This window comes from Artemia sp. Qi Xiang Cuo, chromosome 15, assembly GCF_049724085.1.
Source record: "Artemia sp. Qi Xiang Cuo chromosome 15, ASM4972408v1, whole genome shotgun sequence".
In the NCBI taxonomy this organism is placed as follows: Eukaryota; Metazoa; Arthropoda; class Branchiopoda; order Anostraca; family Artemiidae; genus Artemia; species Artemia sp. Qi Xiang Cuo.
Window position 1 is genome coordinate 30,886,775 of NC_142808.1, and position 18,806 is coordinate 30,905,580.

Consider the following 18,806-nt stretch of genomic DNA (forward strand, 5'->3'; position numbering starts at 1 on the left):
GCTGCTGGGTCTTATTTTTTTTTTTTACAGGGACAGGTAGCAAGCCTGTCATCCAACCTTGCGCAACAAGAATCGAAACCCCGTCCCGTCTTGCCAACCAGACCACCATTCTCCCATGCCAGCAGAGGTTGTAACTATCAGAAAAAAGAGAATAATTGTTTAAGAAAGACGAGAAAAACAACCTTAGAGGGATCGGGAGACGGAGACATTGTGTTTCCGACAGGTAATCCACCAAGTACAGAACCTTTGGCTATAGCCATGGCTAAACCTTCACCAATTGGCGAAGTAACGTCACAATCATCTGAAGTCACTCTGTCTTCACCAAGAGATCGAACTGCGGCACGACCTAAAAACAAAACCATTTATGCAAAATAATTTAATCAGAATGAAAAACAACAGCCCTACTCTTTGGTAGAAATAACTCTGATACCACTAAAACTTCTACTTTATCACAACCAAAACCAGCAGACAATAAAAAATATTAGCCCGGTTTTAGCTGGCTAGATTAACTTTCTAAGCTAAAAAAGGGTGGCCAATCTCATAAATATTCGGAGTTTTAGTTATTTACTTGAAATTTAAGGATATACATACCTGCTCAAAGGAGTTAGGGAGAACCCCACCCCTCTATATCCGTCTAAAGAGCCACACAAGGATACCAAATTCTGAAACTCGCGATACTCACTTATGATACACAACCCATTAACAAAATGACGATACACATTGATGCCATGGAATCATTGTTTGAATAGATTAAACATATTATAGAAAAAGCGTTGCAATACATGAGCAGATAAAGAGGCAACAGGAATCTAACAAGAATTGTGGCAATCAGTGATGATAGAGAAGCAGACAATAAAACAACATTTCCCTAGAAAGAAACTAGGAAGAAACATTTACTAGTCATAGAAGAAAAGGACAAGGAGCTCACCAAAACCTATGCTATCAGTAGTCCATTATAAATTAGCATGTCTAATATCAGCACACAGAGGTTCAAGTCAGGGGTAGGGAATTAGAACATTTTTGCTACACAGGGAAGGGGGTTATAAGATCGAAACTAGGAAGAAACTAGGAAGAAACATTTACTAGTCATAGAAGAAAAGGACAAGGAGCTCACCAAAACCTATGCTATCAGTAGTCCATTATAAATTAGCATGTCTAATATCAGCACACAGAGGTTCAAGTCAGGGGTAGGGAATTAGAACATTTTTGCTACACAGGGAAGGGGGTTATAAGATCGCTAGAGTGCGTTTTTTAGGCTATTATTTTTCAGTTTTACTTGGGAGGAAGGGGGACATGGTTGTATGCACTTATGAACAAAATATTTCAAGTGTTATCCTTCCCAAGCAAATCATATTAAACGCAGCAAGTCGTTCTTAGCCAAATTTAAAGAGGCATAAAAATGGTATAAAGTAAAAAAAAGCCAAAGAAAAAAAAATCCTGATACAATACAACTTTCCGTATGATTCAAAAATTACTTTACAATAGTTTTTAATAAAATGTCCGTTGTATCACCTTTATTTGAAATTAACTCAAAATAGATCCATATGAATATATAAAAACCCCTCTGCCTATCAATCATACCCCCCCCCACACACACACCAAAAAAAACCCATCAAACAACAAATGAAATTGAACCAATCTTTCCAAGAAATTGAACGGAAAAAACAACAACAAAAACAACTTCTAAATATTCGATTATACGCTAGATAAACTTTTTCAACAGATGCTTTATCAAATAATTAAAATAAACAAAACATCACATATATATATATATATATATATATATATATATATATATATATATATATATATATATATATATATATATATATATATATATATATATATATATATATATATATATATATATATATATATATATATATATATATATAGATTATAATTATTATGATAGTTGGCCTAAAACTCACTTCCCAAGACCTAACCATGTAAGGTTAGAAAATGTAACTCGCTTTCTTTGAGAAAATAAAGGCTTGTACACAAAAGTGCTTTTTATTTATTAATTAATATATTTCAATCAAGTCTATAAGCAGATGCACAAACAAAACCTTAGATTTTTCTTTGGTTGGGGGGGGGGGAATGGATCAAAGTACCAAAAAACGACGCTTTAGTGTGATTATTGCAACACAAGAAAATTAATACTTGTGAGCTATAAGGAATTGAGTATAAAGACAACTTGATTTGTTGTTGAATCAGGATATGCAGGGTTGTTTTTATCCCCATTTATATAGATAATGTCGATATGTTTTTCTCCTGAAGGGCTCAGCAAAAACTAGAGGAGATCAAGGTCTTCGACGAGGAAGCAAACTCACGTATTTGTGAAAACAATGAACTTTTGGTGGTTTTGAGAAAACCAGAGCACACTTGAAATAATTTTAAGAAGTCTGAGGAGTCGCTAAAATTAGGAATAAATGGGAATACAGAAGGGATATTAAGTACTATGAAAACGTGATCCATCCGCACTGTTTGGGGACAAATATTTGAAGTAAGTAGGACCTCAGGGGAGGGGGGGGGGGGGAAGCTCTGAACATATTTGGAAGAAGAATGAGCATGCGCAAAGTGGGTTGGCCTTGGGCGGCTATTTGGCACAATGAGCTACAATAGTAGTAGCATAGTTTTATATAGCAAGCTAAGCACGATTCTGTTGATTAGAACTCCATCGCTCCCATTTTCGTTGGGCTTTATAAGGTTTAAGTATGGCACAGTCAATTTAATGATCTTTATTAATACCTTTTGAATCGGATCCAAAACTATGAATCTGTGGCAATGCCTCAACAACAATTCCAATAAGCGGCAAATATAAGGTTGCTACTCGAGATTTGGCAACATCGTCTTTGAGTCTTGGATCCCAGTCATGGCAAGTTAATAGATTTCTTATTGCGTTAATAGCCTTGTTATGCAGACTCGGCAACCTAAATAAAAAAAAAAAATTTATTTCAACCACAGGAAACTAACTGAATTACAGGTAAAACGCTGTAGTATTAATAGTGGAGGGTGGGAGTTAAAATATAAAATGCTCAAATAAGCAATTCGAAACTTCCAAGATTGCTCAATTTGTGTATTGGAAAGCAAGCACCAAAAAGCAGTATTTTTTGTGGGGTGGAGGAGGGCTTGAAAAAGATTATTATTCAATGTGTATTTAAATGTGGAAATCTTGCAATACCTTAGTTTTCGTCTAGTAGTCTTGAAGATCGTATCAAAGAGGATTTTTCTCGATAACACTGGGAATGATTGGCCTTAAACAGGTTCAAGTTAATTTAAATTAGGCTTAGGCTAGATATTGTTCATAATCTAGCTAAATCTCCATTATGAATGGCTTGGGATTCAGCTAAGTGTCGGTGCCTTTAATGTAGCCAAAATTGTTTGCGAATAAGCGTTAAACCTTTCCCAACTAAATAAGCCGGTCCCCCCCCCCGGATAAAAAAGTGTAAGTTGTATAAGTACAGATGGGCCAGATCCTTTGGGAGAGGAGGCAAAATCATAGCATCGTTGGTCAAGTGGACAAAGGGTGTTTTATGCTCGCGCTCCCGCTGAGAAACATTTAAACAGATAACCAAAAGAAAATTACATTGCAAACAAAATTAGATATATCAATACAAATGGTAAATTCATTTGGTGGAACAATATGACACATATTGTATAAATCTCATACTAGCTATCAGGACAAAATTTTAAACTAATCCATAGACATTTATTCAGCAGAAGTTTTAATAAGCACTGTCATATTGACACTCGCTTTCAGGTTTTTCTTTTCATTTCCAATTTTATCAAGCAAATTAAAAAATAATACTGAGTCAAAGCGGATCGGGGTCATAAATGTAATTTGTTTATATTATCAAGTTGTAGTACCAAGGGAACTGCAGTATCAATGAAAAGGGAACTTTCTGGCTGTTTTAGCCGTTGCTTAAGTAAAAAGCATATGTTTCTACATATGTCTTAATATGTTGTTGGGAATGGTCTAAACTTAAGCATCACACATGTTTTTGGAAGTGATAGAAGAAAACAACAACACATTTTCAAATTGTTAATGTGCATAAAAGGCATATTGAATGTTTCAGATGATTGTACTTGGGTCCGTACTTTCTTCCGGGGCAGCTTTCTGTAATATGTCTATATGGGTATTTAACTCATGAAAAGGTTACTTGATGGCTGTTTTAGGCTGTTTTAGCCATGTGAAAATCATATGTTTCTACATAAGACTTCATATTTCGTGGAGAATAGTTCACCCTCCCCCTAAGCCTTGTGCGTCACACATGTTTCTGAAAGTGATAGAAGTACGATATCAACATATTTTCGTATTGTTAATGTACATTAAAAGGCAAATTGTATAATGCAGATAATTGTACATGGGTCCGCACTTCCTTACGGGGCACGTTTTTGTTTGTCCATATGAGTATTTAAACAACGGAAATTGTAGTTTGTGGCAGTTTGAGTCATTGCTTAAGTCAAAAGCATATGTTTCTGCATAAGTCTCAATACTCGTCTCAATAGTAACCGAAACTCTAAAAAACGGAATTTTGATGCCAATAGATTCATCAAAAGAACTGGATTTTTATGCTGACTTTAAATATGCAGGTTTCATCAACTTTAATTCTACCCATCAAAAGTTACGAGCCTGAGAAAATTTGCCTTATTTCGGAAAAAAAGGGGAAAACACCCCCCTAAAAATCATAAAATCTTAACGAAAATCATACCATCAGATTCGCCGTATCAGAGAACCTTACTGTAGAAGTTTCAAGCTCCGATATACAAAAATTGTTGAATTTTGTATTTTTTGCCAGAAGAAAGGTCACGGATGCGTATGTATTTGTATTTTTTTTTGTATGTTTTCCCCAGGGGTGATCGTATCTTTTTTTTTCTTTTTTTTTTCTTTCAGAGACCAAGCTGACCAAGTCACCAACTGTTTTTTTTTTTTTAGATTTTAGCACTAGTACAGTTGATTGAATCTTATACTGATGAGACATTCTCAAAAAAAGAGGATTAATGCCAAAAACATAAACAACAACAAACATTTTCGCCATGGAACCCTAAATAATATGCTTGGAAGGCAATTTGCCTATGTTGATTCTAAAATATTCTTGAAAATTTATTCCTCAATAATTTCCGGTATGTTTTTATATTGAAATCCTTTATTTAGGTTAGACCACATAATAAAATACTAAATTATAACATTAAAGAGGAGAACAGCGAATACAATGATAAGTAAGATAGTTCTTTGGTGTAGTTCAAACGCGACACACGATTATAAATAAAAACGAAACTAATAAAACTCAAAGAAACCTAATATTTCTAAAAGCCCTAATCTGAATACAATATTTCTCTAAACTTTTCTTAAAATGAACTAAATTGACAAAATTTTGTTTTATCCTCTAAATTATTCAAAGCTATTACCCCTCTCCCCCCCCAATTAATCAAATAAAATATTGATCTAGTTGTAATTGTACGAAAGTGTGATTGTGATTGAAAAACATTCAAACACATAATTAAACGAAAAAAAATATTCTAGACATAGTTTTTCACAAGATAAATTGATGCATGAAAACAAAGTTAGAAACAATAACCATACCAAAAACCCAACTATCTTCTTTTTATTTATCTCGTTTTATAGGGTTGATCAAGTCTGTCTTAAAGGTTCAATTATTGTTCTTGCTTAACAAATGAAAAAATTAAAATAAGCCTAGTAGCTGTAACTTAAGCTACTTAACACAAGAATGTAAAGTGATATACGATTCGTCGGCCAAAACAACCTAAAAGTTAGAACACCTTTTTCTTATAGACCATAAGTAAAACATGGATATAGAGGTCTTTAGCCGCTCTATTTCAAATAACTTGAAGCTTACGGAATTTCCAGGACTGTCGCAAGGGTCTTAAGTGCACAACCAGCAAGATAATGTTTTTGACAGAATTCAGGACTGAGGTTGGCGAAAACACATTTATCTGCAACCAGGGTTGACATTGATGATCGACTGCTACTCGAACCAGCAGATGGTGTAGGACTTGGAGATTTCGACGATGAATAGTAAGGGACTCCACAAGGCAGGTTCAAAGGTATATAATGCTCGTGACTGCAAACTATTCGAAGAAAATCGATCTATAAGTAAAACATCAATATACTTAAAGGAAAAAAAAACATTTAATAACTTGATTTGACAATTGAATAAGAAATTTTACAAAGACAGAGCATTTCTCCTAAGCTTGAAATCATAGGCTGCAAGAAGAGACTTGTAAATTAATGTTAAGAAGACTAGGTCACTAAGATTATGAATAAGTCAAATATTCATTTAAAGTTGCGTTCCACTGTCTTATATAAAGATTTCCCTATTGTTCTACTTATTGTTTATGAAAAGGTGATGCTGGGTCACGAGAAGATCGATCAAGTGGACAGCTTCACTTACCTAGGTAGTATTATTAGTAATAGACGGTGGGTGCAGTGAAGATGTTAAAAGTAGAATAGCCAAGGTCCAGGGTATTTTTTCACAGCTGAAAAAAGTTTGGAAGGATAGGAAGATAAGTCTGCGAACCATAATTAGAATATTGGAAGCTAGAGTGATGATAGTGGTCGAATATGGTTCTGAAGCGTGGGCGCTCCGAAAAACAGCAGGAGAATTACCTAGATGTTTTCCAGAGAAATTGCCTATGGATTGTTTGGGTATCCGACGGACTGACCAAATTTCAAACAGTAAGCTGTACGAAAAATGTATTTCTATCCTACTTTCAAGGGCTACAATGACAGAAAGGTTGAGATGGCTAGGATACGTTCTGCTGATGAAGGATGATAGATTGCCAAAGATTGTCCATGTCAGCCAGCCGTTTAGGGCCAAACGAAAAGGGGTGGGAGTCCCCGAATGTGATGGTAGGATGTTGTAAGAAAAGATTTAAGGGAAATCGGAACTTCCTGGGAGGGTGTAAAGAGAAAATCTATGAATAGATTGGGATGGAGGAGGAGCGTGTGTAGCTGTGTTGGCCTCAGGCGGTTTGGTGCAGCAGTGAGTTGTTAGCAGTGGTAATAGTTGTAAATGCACCAGTGACAGTTTTAGGTTTGGGAGGGGGCAGCTTCCCTCCTCCTTCATTTTTTTTGTTATCTGAAATTAAGTTCCTTTTATTTTGTATTCTTACAATCATATTGTAAGAATACAAATTCTTACCCTGGAGGGGTATTCTTACCCTGGAGGGGTAAGAATACCCCTCCAGATTTTGAGGCCTAAAACCGCTACTGCTGTGCACTATAAAGAGATGGAGAATTTTACAAAATAAAACATTATTTTTAATAGGAAGTTGAGATGTGTTACGAAAAAAGGAAAAAAAACTCACTTAGTTTACGTTAAGATATACTGCAATACCACCTTATAACATAATTTTTAATGAGGAGGCACCGAGAACACAAAAAAATGTCCAAATTTTTTATTTATTCCAGATTAGAGGCTCATTTAGTGATAGGGATAGGAATCCCTCACATATTTTAATGTAGCCTCTTCCTTGTAAGCCTGCCTCACATATACTTTCTCGTGTAATGACTCAGAAATAATTAATCGAATCTCAAAAAATTTTTTCTAAAAATGCCAATGACAATTTCTGAAATAGACTCTTGTTCAAGTTGGCTGTTATATACGATATATACTTCATACCTTCAATGAAAGAAGGCTACTGATGTCGTTGTTGGCCACCACCTTTTCATCCGACATTTGATTACAGTATGATCTGACCAATGAAAAAACAAATCCACGGTCCATGACGGAAAATAAGTCATACATAAAAAATGCCAGATGGGCGTTCAATGAAGCCAGAACCTAAAATACAAAAAGTCCATTAAAAAAAGAAGAAAAAACAACAGCACAGTTCTTACAAATTTAAGAGATTATTGGCGTTTCAACTTGATTTTAGTGTATAACTGGGAAGAATCTTTAAAAAAAACTTAACAGAATCCTTTAACTGTGTTGCAGGAGCGACGATTTGATTTAGTCCGTTTGTTTTCTTTTTCTTTTACTCCGCAAATTTCGGCCTATTGCTAGAAAGTGGTATTTGTCCAACCTCCGCGGTTTTTACGGAAATTGTGAACATTAGCCAAGACTGATGAACATGACATTATTCTGGCCTGGGGTCAAAAATAATTATTTTGCTAGTAATTGAGCCAGAGCCTATAGGCCGTGGATTGAAGTGGAGTTTTATAGTCTACGTCAGGGAGGGCCAGGAGTTTGCACCAAGCTTTCGTTCCATTGAGTCATGTTTCTATTCTCAACTGGAAAGCTCCGTTGTAGCAGGTACGGAGGGAGGCGCCAATTTAAAATCTAAGTTGGATTAAAATCGAAAAGTGCTCAAGATTTAAACCACTGCTTGGCCCAATCTCTAAAGAAATGGAGCTTCCCTTTGCTACTTTCTAAGGAGACATTTGAAAGTTGGCCCACGGCAAGAGTATCTACTTTTGAGCCAAGACAGATATATTTTTATTTGACACTAATTAATAGATCTTTCTGAGCTGATCAAAGTATACGTGATCCTGTTTTTTCGTAGAAAGATTCGTTCATGCGATAAGCCATTTAAAAATTTCAACGGGTTGACAAATTTAATGTTGTGGTAACCATCAGGAAAAAATAGGGTTCAAATTTTAAGACAATGGAGAGACGTGTAAGTAACAATTGACTGCGATGCCCTGGTCATCCTTGCCACGAGAGGTTGGCATCTTTTGCGAATTGTTGCTTTTAAGATGCATTTGAGAGTATGAAAAATTCACTTTCAAGTTCGCTACAGAGAGGGACGTGCAAGTAAGAATATATTATTAGAGCAAGGTCACCTTCTTGGTTTAGAGCTGTGGAACATACTAAAAAAAAAGAAGAAAAAAGAAAGAAAAAAAAAAAAATCTGGCTCAAATTTTAAAACAATGGTTACGGTTACTTGCAAGTTTAAATTCGCTGTTATACCTTGATCATCTTTACGATGAAGGGTTGGCACCTTTTGGTAATAGGTGTACCTGTTATTTGCTTCTGATGTATTTGAGGGTGCGACAAATTATGTTTCATGTCATCTACGGAGAGGGAAGTGCAAGTAAGAGCAGATTTTTAGAGCAAGGTCATCTTCTTGGTTAAGGGGTTAGAGATTTCTACAAATTTGATTACCTTTCATTTTATCAAAAGACATGGGAAACCAGAATTCAGAGATATTGAGGCCATTTTAATTAAGAACCGGCTGTTAGACCATGGGCGTCTTCAGGGAGTATTTATTATAGACTTCTACTCACCGGTGTGTTTTTTTTTTTGTATTTTTTTTATGTTTTTTTTTTTTATTATTTCAGCAGCGTCTATCTATAGGCTAGTAGCATGATTATGAAAAGTGACGGATAGCTTTATCGAACCAACTAGATTTAAAAAATATATATTGCAAGTTTTGAGCTCTTTCACAAGATGTACCGTTTAAAATGTTTCGAGGGGTTAGCAACTTGACTTTCAATATACACACTGAATACTATAATGGTTGTTTTGTAAAGTTCCAAATAATTCCATATGGTGATAAAGCAATGTAAAGAAATTTACGCAAGCCGAAGTTTAACATCTTAAAGGTCCCAAAGACTGAGTATAGTCGTCTGATAGGATATTCAAGCAAATCAAATTAATTTTTTATTTTAAAATCTTGCGCATAACATACATGGGTCAGTACAGTTGCTATAATGGCTTTTTTATGCAGAATCTTTAAAATATTCCATCTCAATTTACTTCTTCTTGACAGGTTTTCTCAGTTTATCTCATACTTTTAAGGAGGTAAACTCCACTATTATCACCTCCTTAGTCTAAGGTATGAGTAACAAAATTTTTCAAACCAGTTCTCTCAGCTTCTTCTGCATACGTGTAATACCAAGTAAAGGATATGAACAAAGGAACAGTCCTTACCTTGGAATCTTTGCCTTCCTTTTGTACTTTGGATACAATTTCTGTAGTTGAAAGGTTTACTAAGCGACTTAGGTCATCCAAAAATCTGTCTGGGAAGCGATGTTTACGCGGTGAATGCAACAAGTCTAATTCATTTAAATGGAATACCATTGATTTGATGATAATTTCAAAGAAGAACCTTAAAACATAAGAAATAAACAGCCTTTTATAAAAAGAAAAACTTCGTGGTTCTGGATTTAATCTTTGTGTTAGAAATATCTTCCAAAGCTTGGGCTCTTAACCATACCCATTGGGGTATATATACCAAATAATAGCGATACAAATTAGATCTCTGTATACTGGGGCTCTTTTCCTGGTTTAAACCTCTTTAACGATTTTGACTTTCATAATATTTTATGTATGAATATTTGCTGAGTCTTTTCTAGGGTAACCCTTTGAAAAAAAATTTCTCGCATTTTCCAGGGATACAAACAACCCGGATGGGGGCTCCAGACTTAGATGGACCATAAGTGAGAAATTGCAAGATGAAAGACTACAAACAGTTTATATGCGTACACTTTTAATTTCCAACAAAAAGGGAAAAATAGAAAAATGCATAAAAAAATAAGTAGGATTGAGAGAGAAAAGGTTTCATAAACTTTATTATTTCAAAGCGACACTAATACTACTTTTTCAATGTAAGACTTCCATCTTTTTAAATTTAGAACAGACATTGGGAAAATAATATCATTTAAATAGTTCTTGGCAATGAACGACAAGTAAAGAGCAGTTCTTGTCGAGAGAAACCAAACTCCAAAAAACATAATTTGGATGCATACATCAAAAGCTTTTCCTTTAAATTGATTCCAAATCAGAACTGTCAACGAGAATTCAACAATATCCCATAGTTCACTTGCGAAAAATTTAATAGTTTGAGACTGATTATAAAGATATTAAATAATTTTAAAAGATATGCTTATACAAATTTTAAATATCCAATTTATTTTACGTCAACATCTACCATAAGAACAGCTCCTTTGGTTCATAGTAGTTCTTATTCTCTTTGATTTTTGTACCAACTATGGACAACACAGTTTTACACTACTTCCATTAAAAGTTCTGATGTCTCCCATTTTGATGAATTTCAAAAATTTTATAATTAATTATAACATAATTGATTATAAAATACATTTAATTACAAAAAATGTTATACATTAATTGACAAGTAGCCCGTGATGACAGTTTCTACTTTAAGGACAGTGATTGTTTTTGTTCTAACGCAGTTAACTTGAAGAAAACATTATCTCCGCAAAAGCCAAATAATTCAGTAAAACAGTCAGATTACAAATAAAAGATGATAATTAAGAAAAATTACTATCACCCAAGCCATCCTTAATGTTTCTAAACAAGATACACAAACTTAGGATAGAGTCTGTTTCAATTCTGAGGCTATTTACGTACAATTAATTTAAAAAACTTTTTTCATAAAACAAGTTTTTCAAAGAAAAGTAAAGAGCTCCATTTACCCAAAATGACCAGAAATAAAATTAAATAATCTTCCAAGCGTAAAAATACCACAAACCATTATCAATAAATAAATGACACTCAAAACGAACAGAAATTACAATAAGCAGGCAAATCAAACTCAAAACGAGCAAAAATTAACATGAGTAGTGCTGACAACCCCCATGCCTCCTCAAGACTAGAACATAAGTTGCGCTTTACTGAAAAAAAAAACAACAACAACAACAAAAAAAATAACCATGGAATGTCAGTTTAATAGACATACACTGATATTTATTCCTTAAATTTTTGATAATTTTTTACTAACAAAAGTAAAAAAAAGTGAAAACATTTAAAATTCATTTTTTTTCCAGTAAAGCGCTAATTATGTTCTGGTCTTGAGAAGGCATGGGGGTTATCAGCCCTACCCATTTTAAATTCTGCTCGTTTTGAGTCTGACTCGGCTAATTATAGTAATTTCTCTTCGTTTTGAGTTTCATTTATTTGTTGATAGTGGTTTGTGGCAGTTTTACGCTTGGAAGATTCTTTGACTTTATTTCTGCTCTGGCTAAATGGAGCTCTTTATTTTTCTTTGAAAAACTTTTTTTGTGTACTAAGTTTTTTAAATTAATTTCTGTTCGTTTTTTATTGACATAGTCTTTTTCATGGGAAAAAAAATAATATTTTACACATTTTCAGTTTTTTTTCAATAAGAATCCATGATTTGGGTTGCTATTTGTATATACGAGAAACTTTTTCAGCAATTTTTAACCCTGACACAAACAGTATTTTTAATTCTACAACTCCTGACGTTGTCCAGAACAATAAAACTTAATTTCATTCCCAAAAGATTCTATGTATGCTGTGTGATAACCTGGATACATTTCAATTCTTTTTATTTATTTAAATCGTAAGAGCAGAAGTAGTAATAGTAGTAGCTCCGAAAGTTTCAACTTAATATCCCTAGTCATTTTCGATATATTGCTGAGGTGTCTTACTGGCAACCATAAAGACAATGCCTCTTGATTCAGTTTAAAGCAACATTTAGTTTTAAAGTACATTGGACCAAATGCACAATTGTAGCGGGTTGACATGCCCAATATCTCTTAAGACATAGTTGCTGGACCGCTCTACTATGCTGAACATCATGGTTGTCTCAAAATCTTGACTGGATGCGTTTGGAAAATGAATGGGCTTGAGAGAAAGGCTGCTTGCCCTCCAATCTCTTTTACTCTTAAAAAGGGCACTAGAACTTACAATTTTGAATTGAATTAGATCTTTTACAAGTTTCAATTATATTTCTAGCTATTATAGAGTGATACTACCTATGATATTACTTATATGCCCTTTTGAAAACCTATATCTTTAAAGTTCTTTCGTTTGATTGAAACTAATCCTAAACGTTCCCTAAAAGTTTCACCTTGATACCTATAGCGTCATTATTTACAGTAACTGCAGTGGTAGCATTAAAAGTATACACATAGTGCCTTCTTTCTAGTTCCAAATTCCCCACAACTTACCCTTAAACGTCTAACTTGATAATATAAGTTGTTTTTCAGATACGGCTTTGTCCCCTTTTAGAAAGTCCACATGCTCATGGTTTGTTTTGGTTTATTTCCACATCCGCCCAAATATTCCTTAAAAGCTTCACCTTAATGCCCTTAGCTTGCGCAGTCGCAATAGTTGTAGCAGCATTAGTAGCAGTATGCACAATGCACCTTTGGTGTCTTTAGTATCCCCTTCAACACACGCTTAAAGTTTCAGCTTGATACCGTCAACCATTCCTGAAGCATTTCTGATGGGTCTGCTTGACAGCCTGTATGTACATAGTGTGTTTCGAATTAGTTTCATACAGTTTCTATATATCCGAAAATTTTCGCCTTAATATCCTTAGTTTTAATAGCAGTAGAATTAATTGTAGTAGCCTAAGCTTTAATGGCAGCGGTAGTAATAGAAGTAGTAATAGTCGCAACAGTAGTAGTAGTATGTGTAGAAACAGTACCATAGGGATGCAAATATTTTCTTTTGGTTAGTTCAACATCCCTCACAACAAGCCCTGTTATTTTCACACACCAAACTGTTCCAAATACATTGGTGTTACACCCTTTTGGCAACCTGCATACAGAAAACGTGTTGTGATTCAGTTCACCTCCCCCCAAAAATTCCTTGAAAATTTCACCTTCCTGGCCTTAGGCACAGTTATAATGGTAGCCACAGTACTAGTGTTGATATTATTAGTAATAGTATGGAATAGCGACAGTACTACTAGCATTAGTAGTATTAACATATTACCTTTTGGTCAGTAGAACAACCCTCTCATCAAGTCCTGGAAGTTTCAACTTAATACAATTAGCCATTTCTACGACGATGCTGATATGTTCTTTTGATAACCTGTATATTCATACACTTCTTGAAATTTTCATCTCAATGCACTTAACCTTACAAGTAGTTGCAATAACAGTAGTAGTAGTAGTAGTAAATATAACAGCAACAGTAGTATTACCAGTAGTGTGCACATACTGCCTTTGATGAGACGATCTTCCCCTTTAAGCATTCTCTAAAAGTTTCCAACTTAATACCCAAATCAATTCTTGAGATAGGTTATTTTGACAGTGTCCATGCACATAGCGTATTTTGATTTAGTTCAAATTTTCATTCAATATTGTAAATGGCGTAGTGTGGTAGCAGTTGTGATGGTAGTTTTAGTAGTGTTGGTAGCATGTAAATTTTACCTTTTTGATCATCTCCCTTATCATTTCCTGAATTTTCCAAATTAATATACTCAGTTATCCCAGTGTTACACCCTTTTGACAATCCGTGCACACATAACGTATTTCGATTTAGTTCAAAACTCTCCTCAACATTCTCTGAAAGGTTCACATGACTGGCCTTCTTCTTCTTGGAAAGTAAAGTTCAAACAAGCATACCTTTCTCAATAACATATACTACGTGTAAACAATGAAAAAAGTGCCTAACTTACACCCCTTGTCCTTAGGACTGTGGGGAGGTTGACACCCTCAAAGAAATTATTACTGGACCTTTCAACAAGGCTGAACAAAATAGATCTCTTAAAATTTCATCGGATACGTTTTGGGAAATGATAGGCTTGGGGGGGGGGATTGTCCTCCATTCATTTTGGACTCTTAAATAGGGCACTAAAACTCCCGATTTCCAATCAAAATGAGCTCCATCCGATTCAAAGTCTATACGACCATCCGCTCCATAAAAACCTTTAATGCCCCGGGGCATAACTTACAACCCTTGCCCATGGACCCTTGGGGATTGTGTCCACCCTAAAGACGTTTCTTATATGATTTTTGGACTATTGGTGACAAAATAGCTATCTCACAATCTCAATTAAATGCGTTTCGGGAAAAGAGGATGTCAGGGAGGGGGAGGGGCTAGTTGCTCTCCATCATGTTTGAATCTTAAAAGGGAACTAGAACCATACATTTTCAATCAAATGAGGCTCTTCTAAAGTTCACACAACCACCCCTTCCATAAAAACCTTATATGCCCCTGGGGGAAAACTTACAACCCTTACCCAGAGACTCTCGGGGATTCTTTAAACCCATAAGGCCTTATTATTAGATCTTTGGACTATTTTTGAACAAATGGCTATCTCTAAATTTCTATAAAACACATTTGTGGAAAATACTAAGTGAGGCAGAGGGGCTGTCCCCCGATCTCTTTGACTCATAAAAAGTGTACTAGAACATCTTATTTCCATCAAATGAGCCCCCCTCCGGAGTTTTTACGACCACGCTTTCCATATAAACCTTACATGCCCTAGGAACATAGCTTACAATTCTTGCGCTGAGGGCTGTGGGGGGGGGGGGAGGGTTGTCATCCTGAAAGAAATAATTTCCGGACCTTTCAACTCCGCTGAAAAAATGGCTACCTCAAAATTATGATTAGATATGTTTTGGGAATTGACGGGCGTGGGGAGGGGGAGTTTTGTTGCCCACCATTAATTTTTGGCTATTGAAAGAGCAATAGCCCTTTAAATTTGCAATGGAATGACCCTTTTTCAAAGTTTCTACGACAAAAAATGGCCATCTCAATGGCCATCTCAGATTCATTTCGGGAAAATACGATTTGTGTGTGTGTGTATGTGTGCGTGTGTGTGTGTGTAGGGGGGGGGGGTATCCACCCTCCAATCACTCTGAATCTTAAAACGAGCACTAGAACTTCTTATTAACAATCCCATGAGCCCCCTCCAAAGGTTATACGACCACCCTTTCTATATAAACCTTATATGCCCCCCAGGTATAACTTACAAACTTTGTCCTGAGGGCTTTGGGGGTTTATCATTCTCAGACATTATTTCCGGACCTTTCAACTATGTTGAACAAAACGGCTATCAAAAAGTCTTGATTAGATGGGTTTGGGGAAACGGTGGGTGTGGGAGGGGGCTTAGTTGCCCTCCAACTACTTTTGACTATTAAAAAGGGCACTATCCCGTTCAATTTCCAATCGAATGAGCCCTTTTCGAAGTTTCTACGACAGCTCCTTCGATACGAAGTGCCCTGGTTTAAGACAAGAAATAAATGAATAAATAATACATTGTGCCCACATCGCTCTTTACTTAAGCGCTGCCTATGATATGAAACTGTTGTACTTAATACAGTTTGCTTAACTGAACTTCAGATAACAAGTTTGCTAATTGAGTAAATAATGGAACTATTGTTGAAGGTGACTAAACAAATTTCCTACCAGCTGTTCGGCCCATCACGTGTAATTCTGTTATAACGCTGTCCGTGTTCAATTTTTTTTTTTTTTTTTTTTTTTTTTTTTTACAGAAGATAGTTCCATTACGAACTTTAAATAGTCCTTTAACAACACAAAAACTGCGTGATTTTCACTAAGCATAAATAAATAATAGAAGCATTCCATTACAAACCGCTGCTAAGATCATAGACGTCTGACTAACAGAGCACAAATCAATTGCACAAGATATCTCACAGTACTTTTGACATCACATAATATCAAAAACACAAGATATCGAGTGATTAAAAAAGTTATTAACCAAGATCTCAAGCTTAGGAATAAGATCTAAAGATTTTGGGAAAAATACTGAGGAAAGGCCTAGTTCCCAATATGTAACACTCAACACGTTTCGAATTTACCCACCAAAATTTATCCATTTAAAAATGTGCATAGACTTTTAATGTGGGTGAAAACCATAGTGATATTCAAACCATCAAATAGAACACGTCAGAGAACCCTAGAGGGGAGGCTTCAATCACGCATTTACATAATACGAAAACCCATGGTGGTCGGATTTTGGGAGAGGGCTTTTTTTACTGAAAATTTAAATATATAGAGCCCTATTTCAGTAGCAAGAGAGATCATACCAAAGCAAAAGGTCAAGCTCTACCTTTTTGTTCCTCAAAAGAAGACTATTGGTCTGAATAGACCGAACATATACGAGTGCAAAAATTCCGATAATCACTCCGTCTGGAATTATTAAGATACTATTTGCATAGCCTCCAAGTTTCAAAGGTCATATTGCCGTGCGGTGGCGTATTAGAACCTAAATATATAGACGGTTCATATAAATTCAAAATTATTATACATAGTTTGCATGGTAGTATTAAAGGTTGTGCATTACGACGCAAGAATTATTAGGGGATCATCGGCAGATTTGTTTTCTTTAAGAGCAGGGGGGAGGGATCAAGCATCAAAAAGTGAGTTTTTTAGACCAAAATGTCCAAATTTTCTACGAGAGATCATTCAGATGAACATAAGGGGTAAGAGTAAGGGGACTTAGCTTTAGAGAAGGGGGGGACTACTTTTTCTCCGGTCTTCACGTAACAATAAACGCTACGGGCTGTTTCTACGCCTGTCGTCAGACAAGCACTCTGGCTAGCAAATGCATATAACTGGTAAGTGCCTGTAACATCAACTGGTAATTTGAAAACCATCACCCAATATTATACAAGGGGTACAGATTTATACAGAATTTTTTTTTTTTTTACAATTTGAGTCAGTTAGTTTTCTGATCCTCACTAGAGAGAATATGTTTAGTTTTCCTGTTTTATGTTAATTTGTTTCACGCAAGTTTTTAGCATTACTAATAAACACTTTCATTATTCGTGATGAAGCATTAATATAAGCTTTAAATACTAGGCGCTTTTCCATTCATACTAAGGACCTAGAAAAATTCCACGAAACAGCTATTTTAGCTGGTTTCTAAATTTGTTGAATATTATCCTTTCTTCCAAAGATATGTTCAACTTAACCTTCATTTTTGTTAGACTGTCCATTTTGTATCTATAATTAAAAAAAAATATAACATAGGAAATAAAAGCATAAAAACTTTATGAGATGTAGAGGAGTTGGCCGGACCATTTAGTCCCTCGTTTCAAAAACATGAATATTGACTAGGGCCACCTTTTTTGGCAATTTGAAAAGCTAGTTGAAATTTTAGAAGTTTGGATGGTCTATACCCCCTAAAGTAAGAACGAACACTGGTCCAATGTCACTGTCCAGACCTATAGTGAAAAAAAGAAGCAAAGGTATTGTTAAGTAAAACAGATGGAGAATCAGTCTGCCAAAAATTGTACGATTTAGCAATCAAGTTGGTCCCAGATGAAAAGCAGCACCTCCTAGACTAGGATGAGAAGAAACTATAAGAAAATTTTGAAAGAAAGTGGGTATTATGTGGGAGAAAGCAGAGAGAAGCTCTGATTAGAGTAAGGTGAAGAAGGAGCTTGCACAGCTGTGTTGGCCTTAGAGCAATTTTTGACGCCACTAATTGTTAAGTAGAAGTATACCCCTTTAAACTACTGTAACTTATTGAGGAAAATCAATAGCAACAATATTTACAATAGCCATAAAAAAAAAATCTCGTTAAATTTATAGCTCTCAGTTTCAGGAAGAAAGTCCCAAGGAGAAAACCGAAAGAAAGTAAATTATTACCAAGCATTCTTGAAGGCAATATCTCTCGTGTCACCGCTGCACATTCCAAAAAGGAAAGCTATTTCTTCATGAAGACATTTAATGTGTTTCATTTGACTCTTTGGAGGAAACATGTCAGCATTAGAAGTTCTTGGACCTGAGTAATAGTAAAAATCCTTAAGTAATGCTGAAGCCAAAAGAAAGAAGAAGTATACACAATTTCTTTTGAAATATTACATGACAGGACCATGCCTTTTTTGATCGCAAGGTAAGGTGGTGGGGAGGGGTTGCAGGGGGTATATAGTCGCTAAATTTCAAATTTGATTAATTCCGGCCGTTATTATATAAGAAATCTAGTTTTCTTTTGTGCATCCGTCGACAAAATTTAGGTTAAAATTTCACTTTTGAGAGAGGTTAGAATAGATGTTTTTGGCTTCCAGCTATTCATGGTAAAAACTAACGTATAAACATAGTTTTAATCAATGCTCCTCCAAAAAAAAATAACTAGGTTTTCGCCTTGTT

General features: G+C 35.2%; 1 protein-coding gene across 2 annotated transcripts in view; it reads right to left on the bottom strand.

Moving 5' to 3' along the window:
- Zir (dedicator of cytokinesis) overlaps positions 1 to 18,806 on the bottom strand; it is a 233,248-nt gene that overhangs the window by 118,151 nt on the left and 96,291 nt on the right. For both annotated transcript variants that reach the window (XM_089101690.1, XM_089101688.1), the window contains exons 18-23: positions 18,306 to 18,441; positions 9,900 to 10,077; positions 7,647 to 7,808; positions 5,862 to 6,112; positions 2,752 to 2,933; positions 183 to 346 (exon numbers count right to left, since the gene is read on the bottom strand). In XM_089101690.1, the coding sequence (XP_088957816.1) occupies positions 183 to 346; positions 2,752 to 2,933; positions 5,862 to 6,112; positions 7,647 to 7,808; positions 9,900 to 10,077; positions 18,306 to 18,441 (1,073 nt within the window). The remainder of the gene's footprint in view (positions 1 to 182; positions 347 to 2,751; positions 2,934 to 5,861; positions 6,113 to 7,646; positions 7,809 to 9,899; positions 10,078 to 18,305; positions 18,442 to 18,806) is intronic.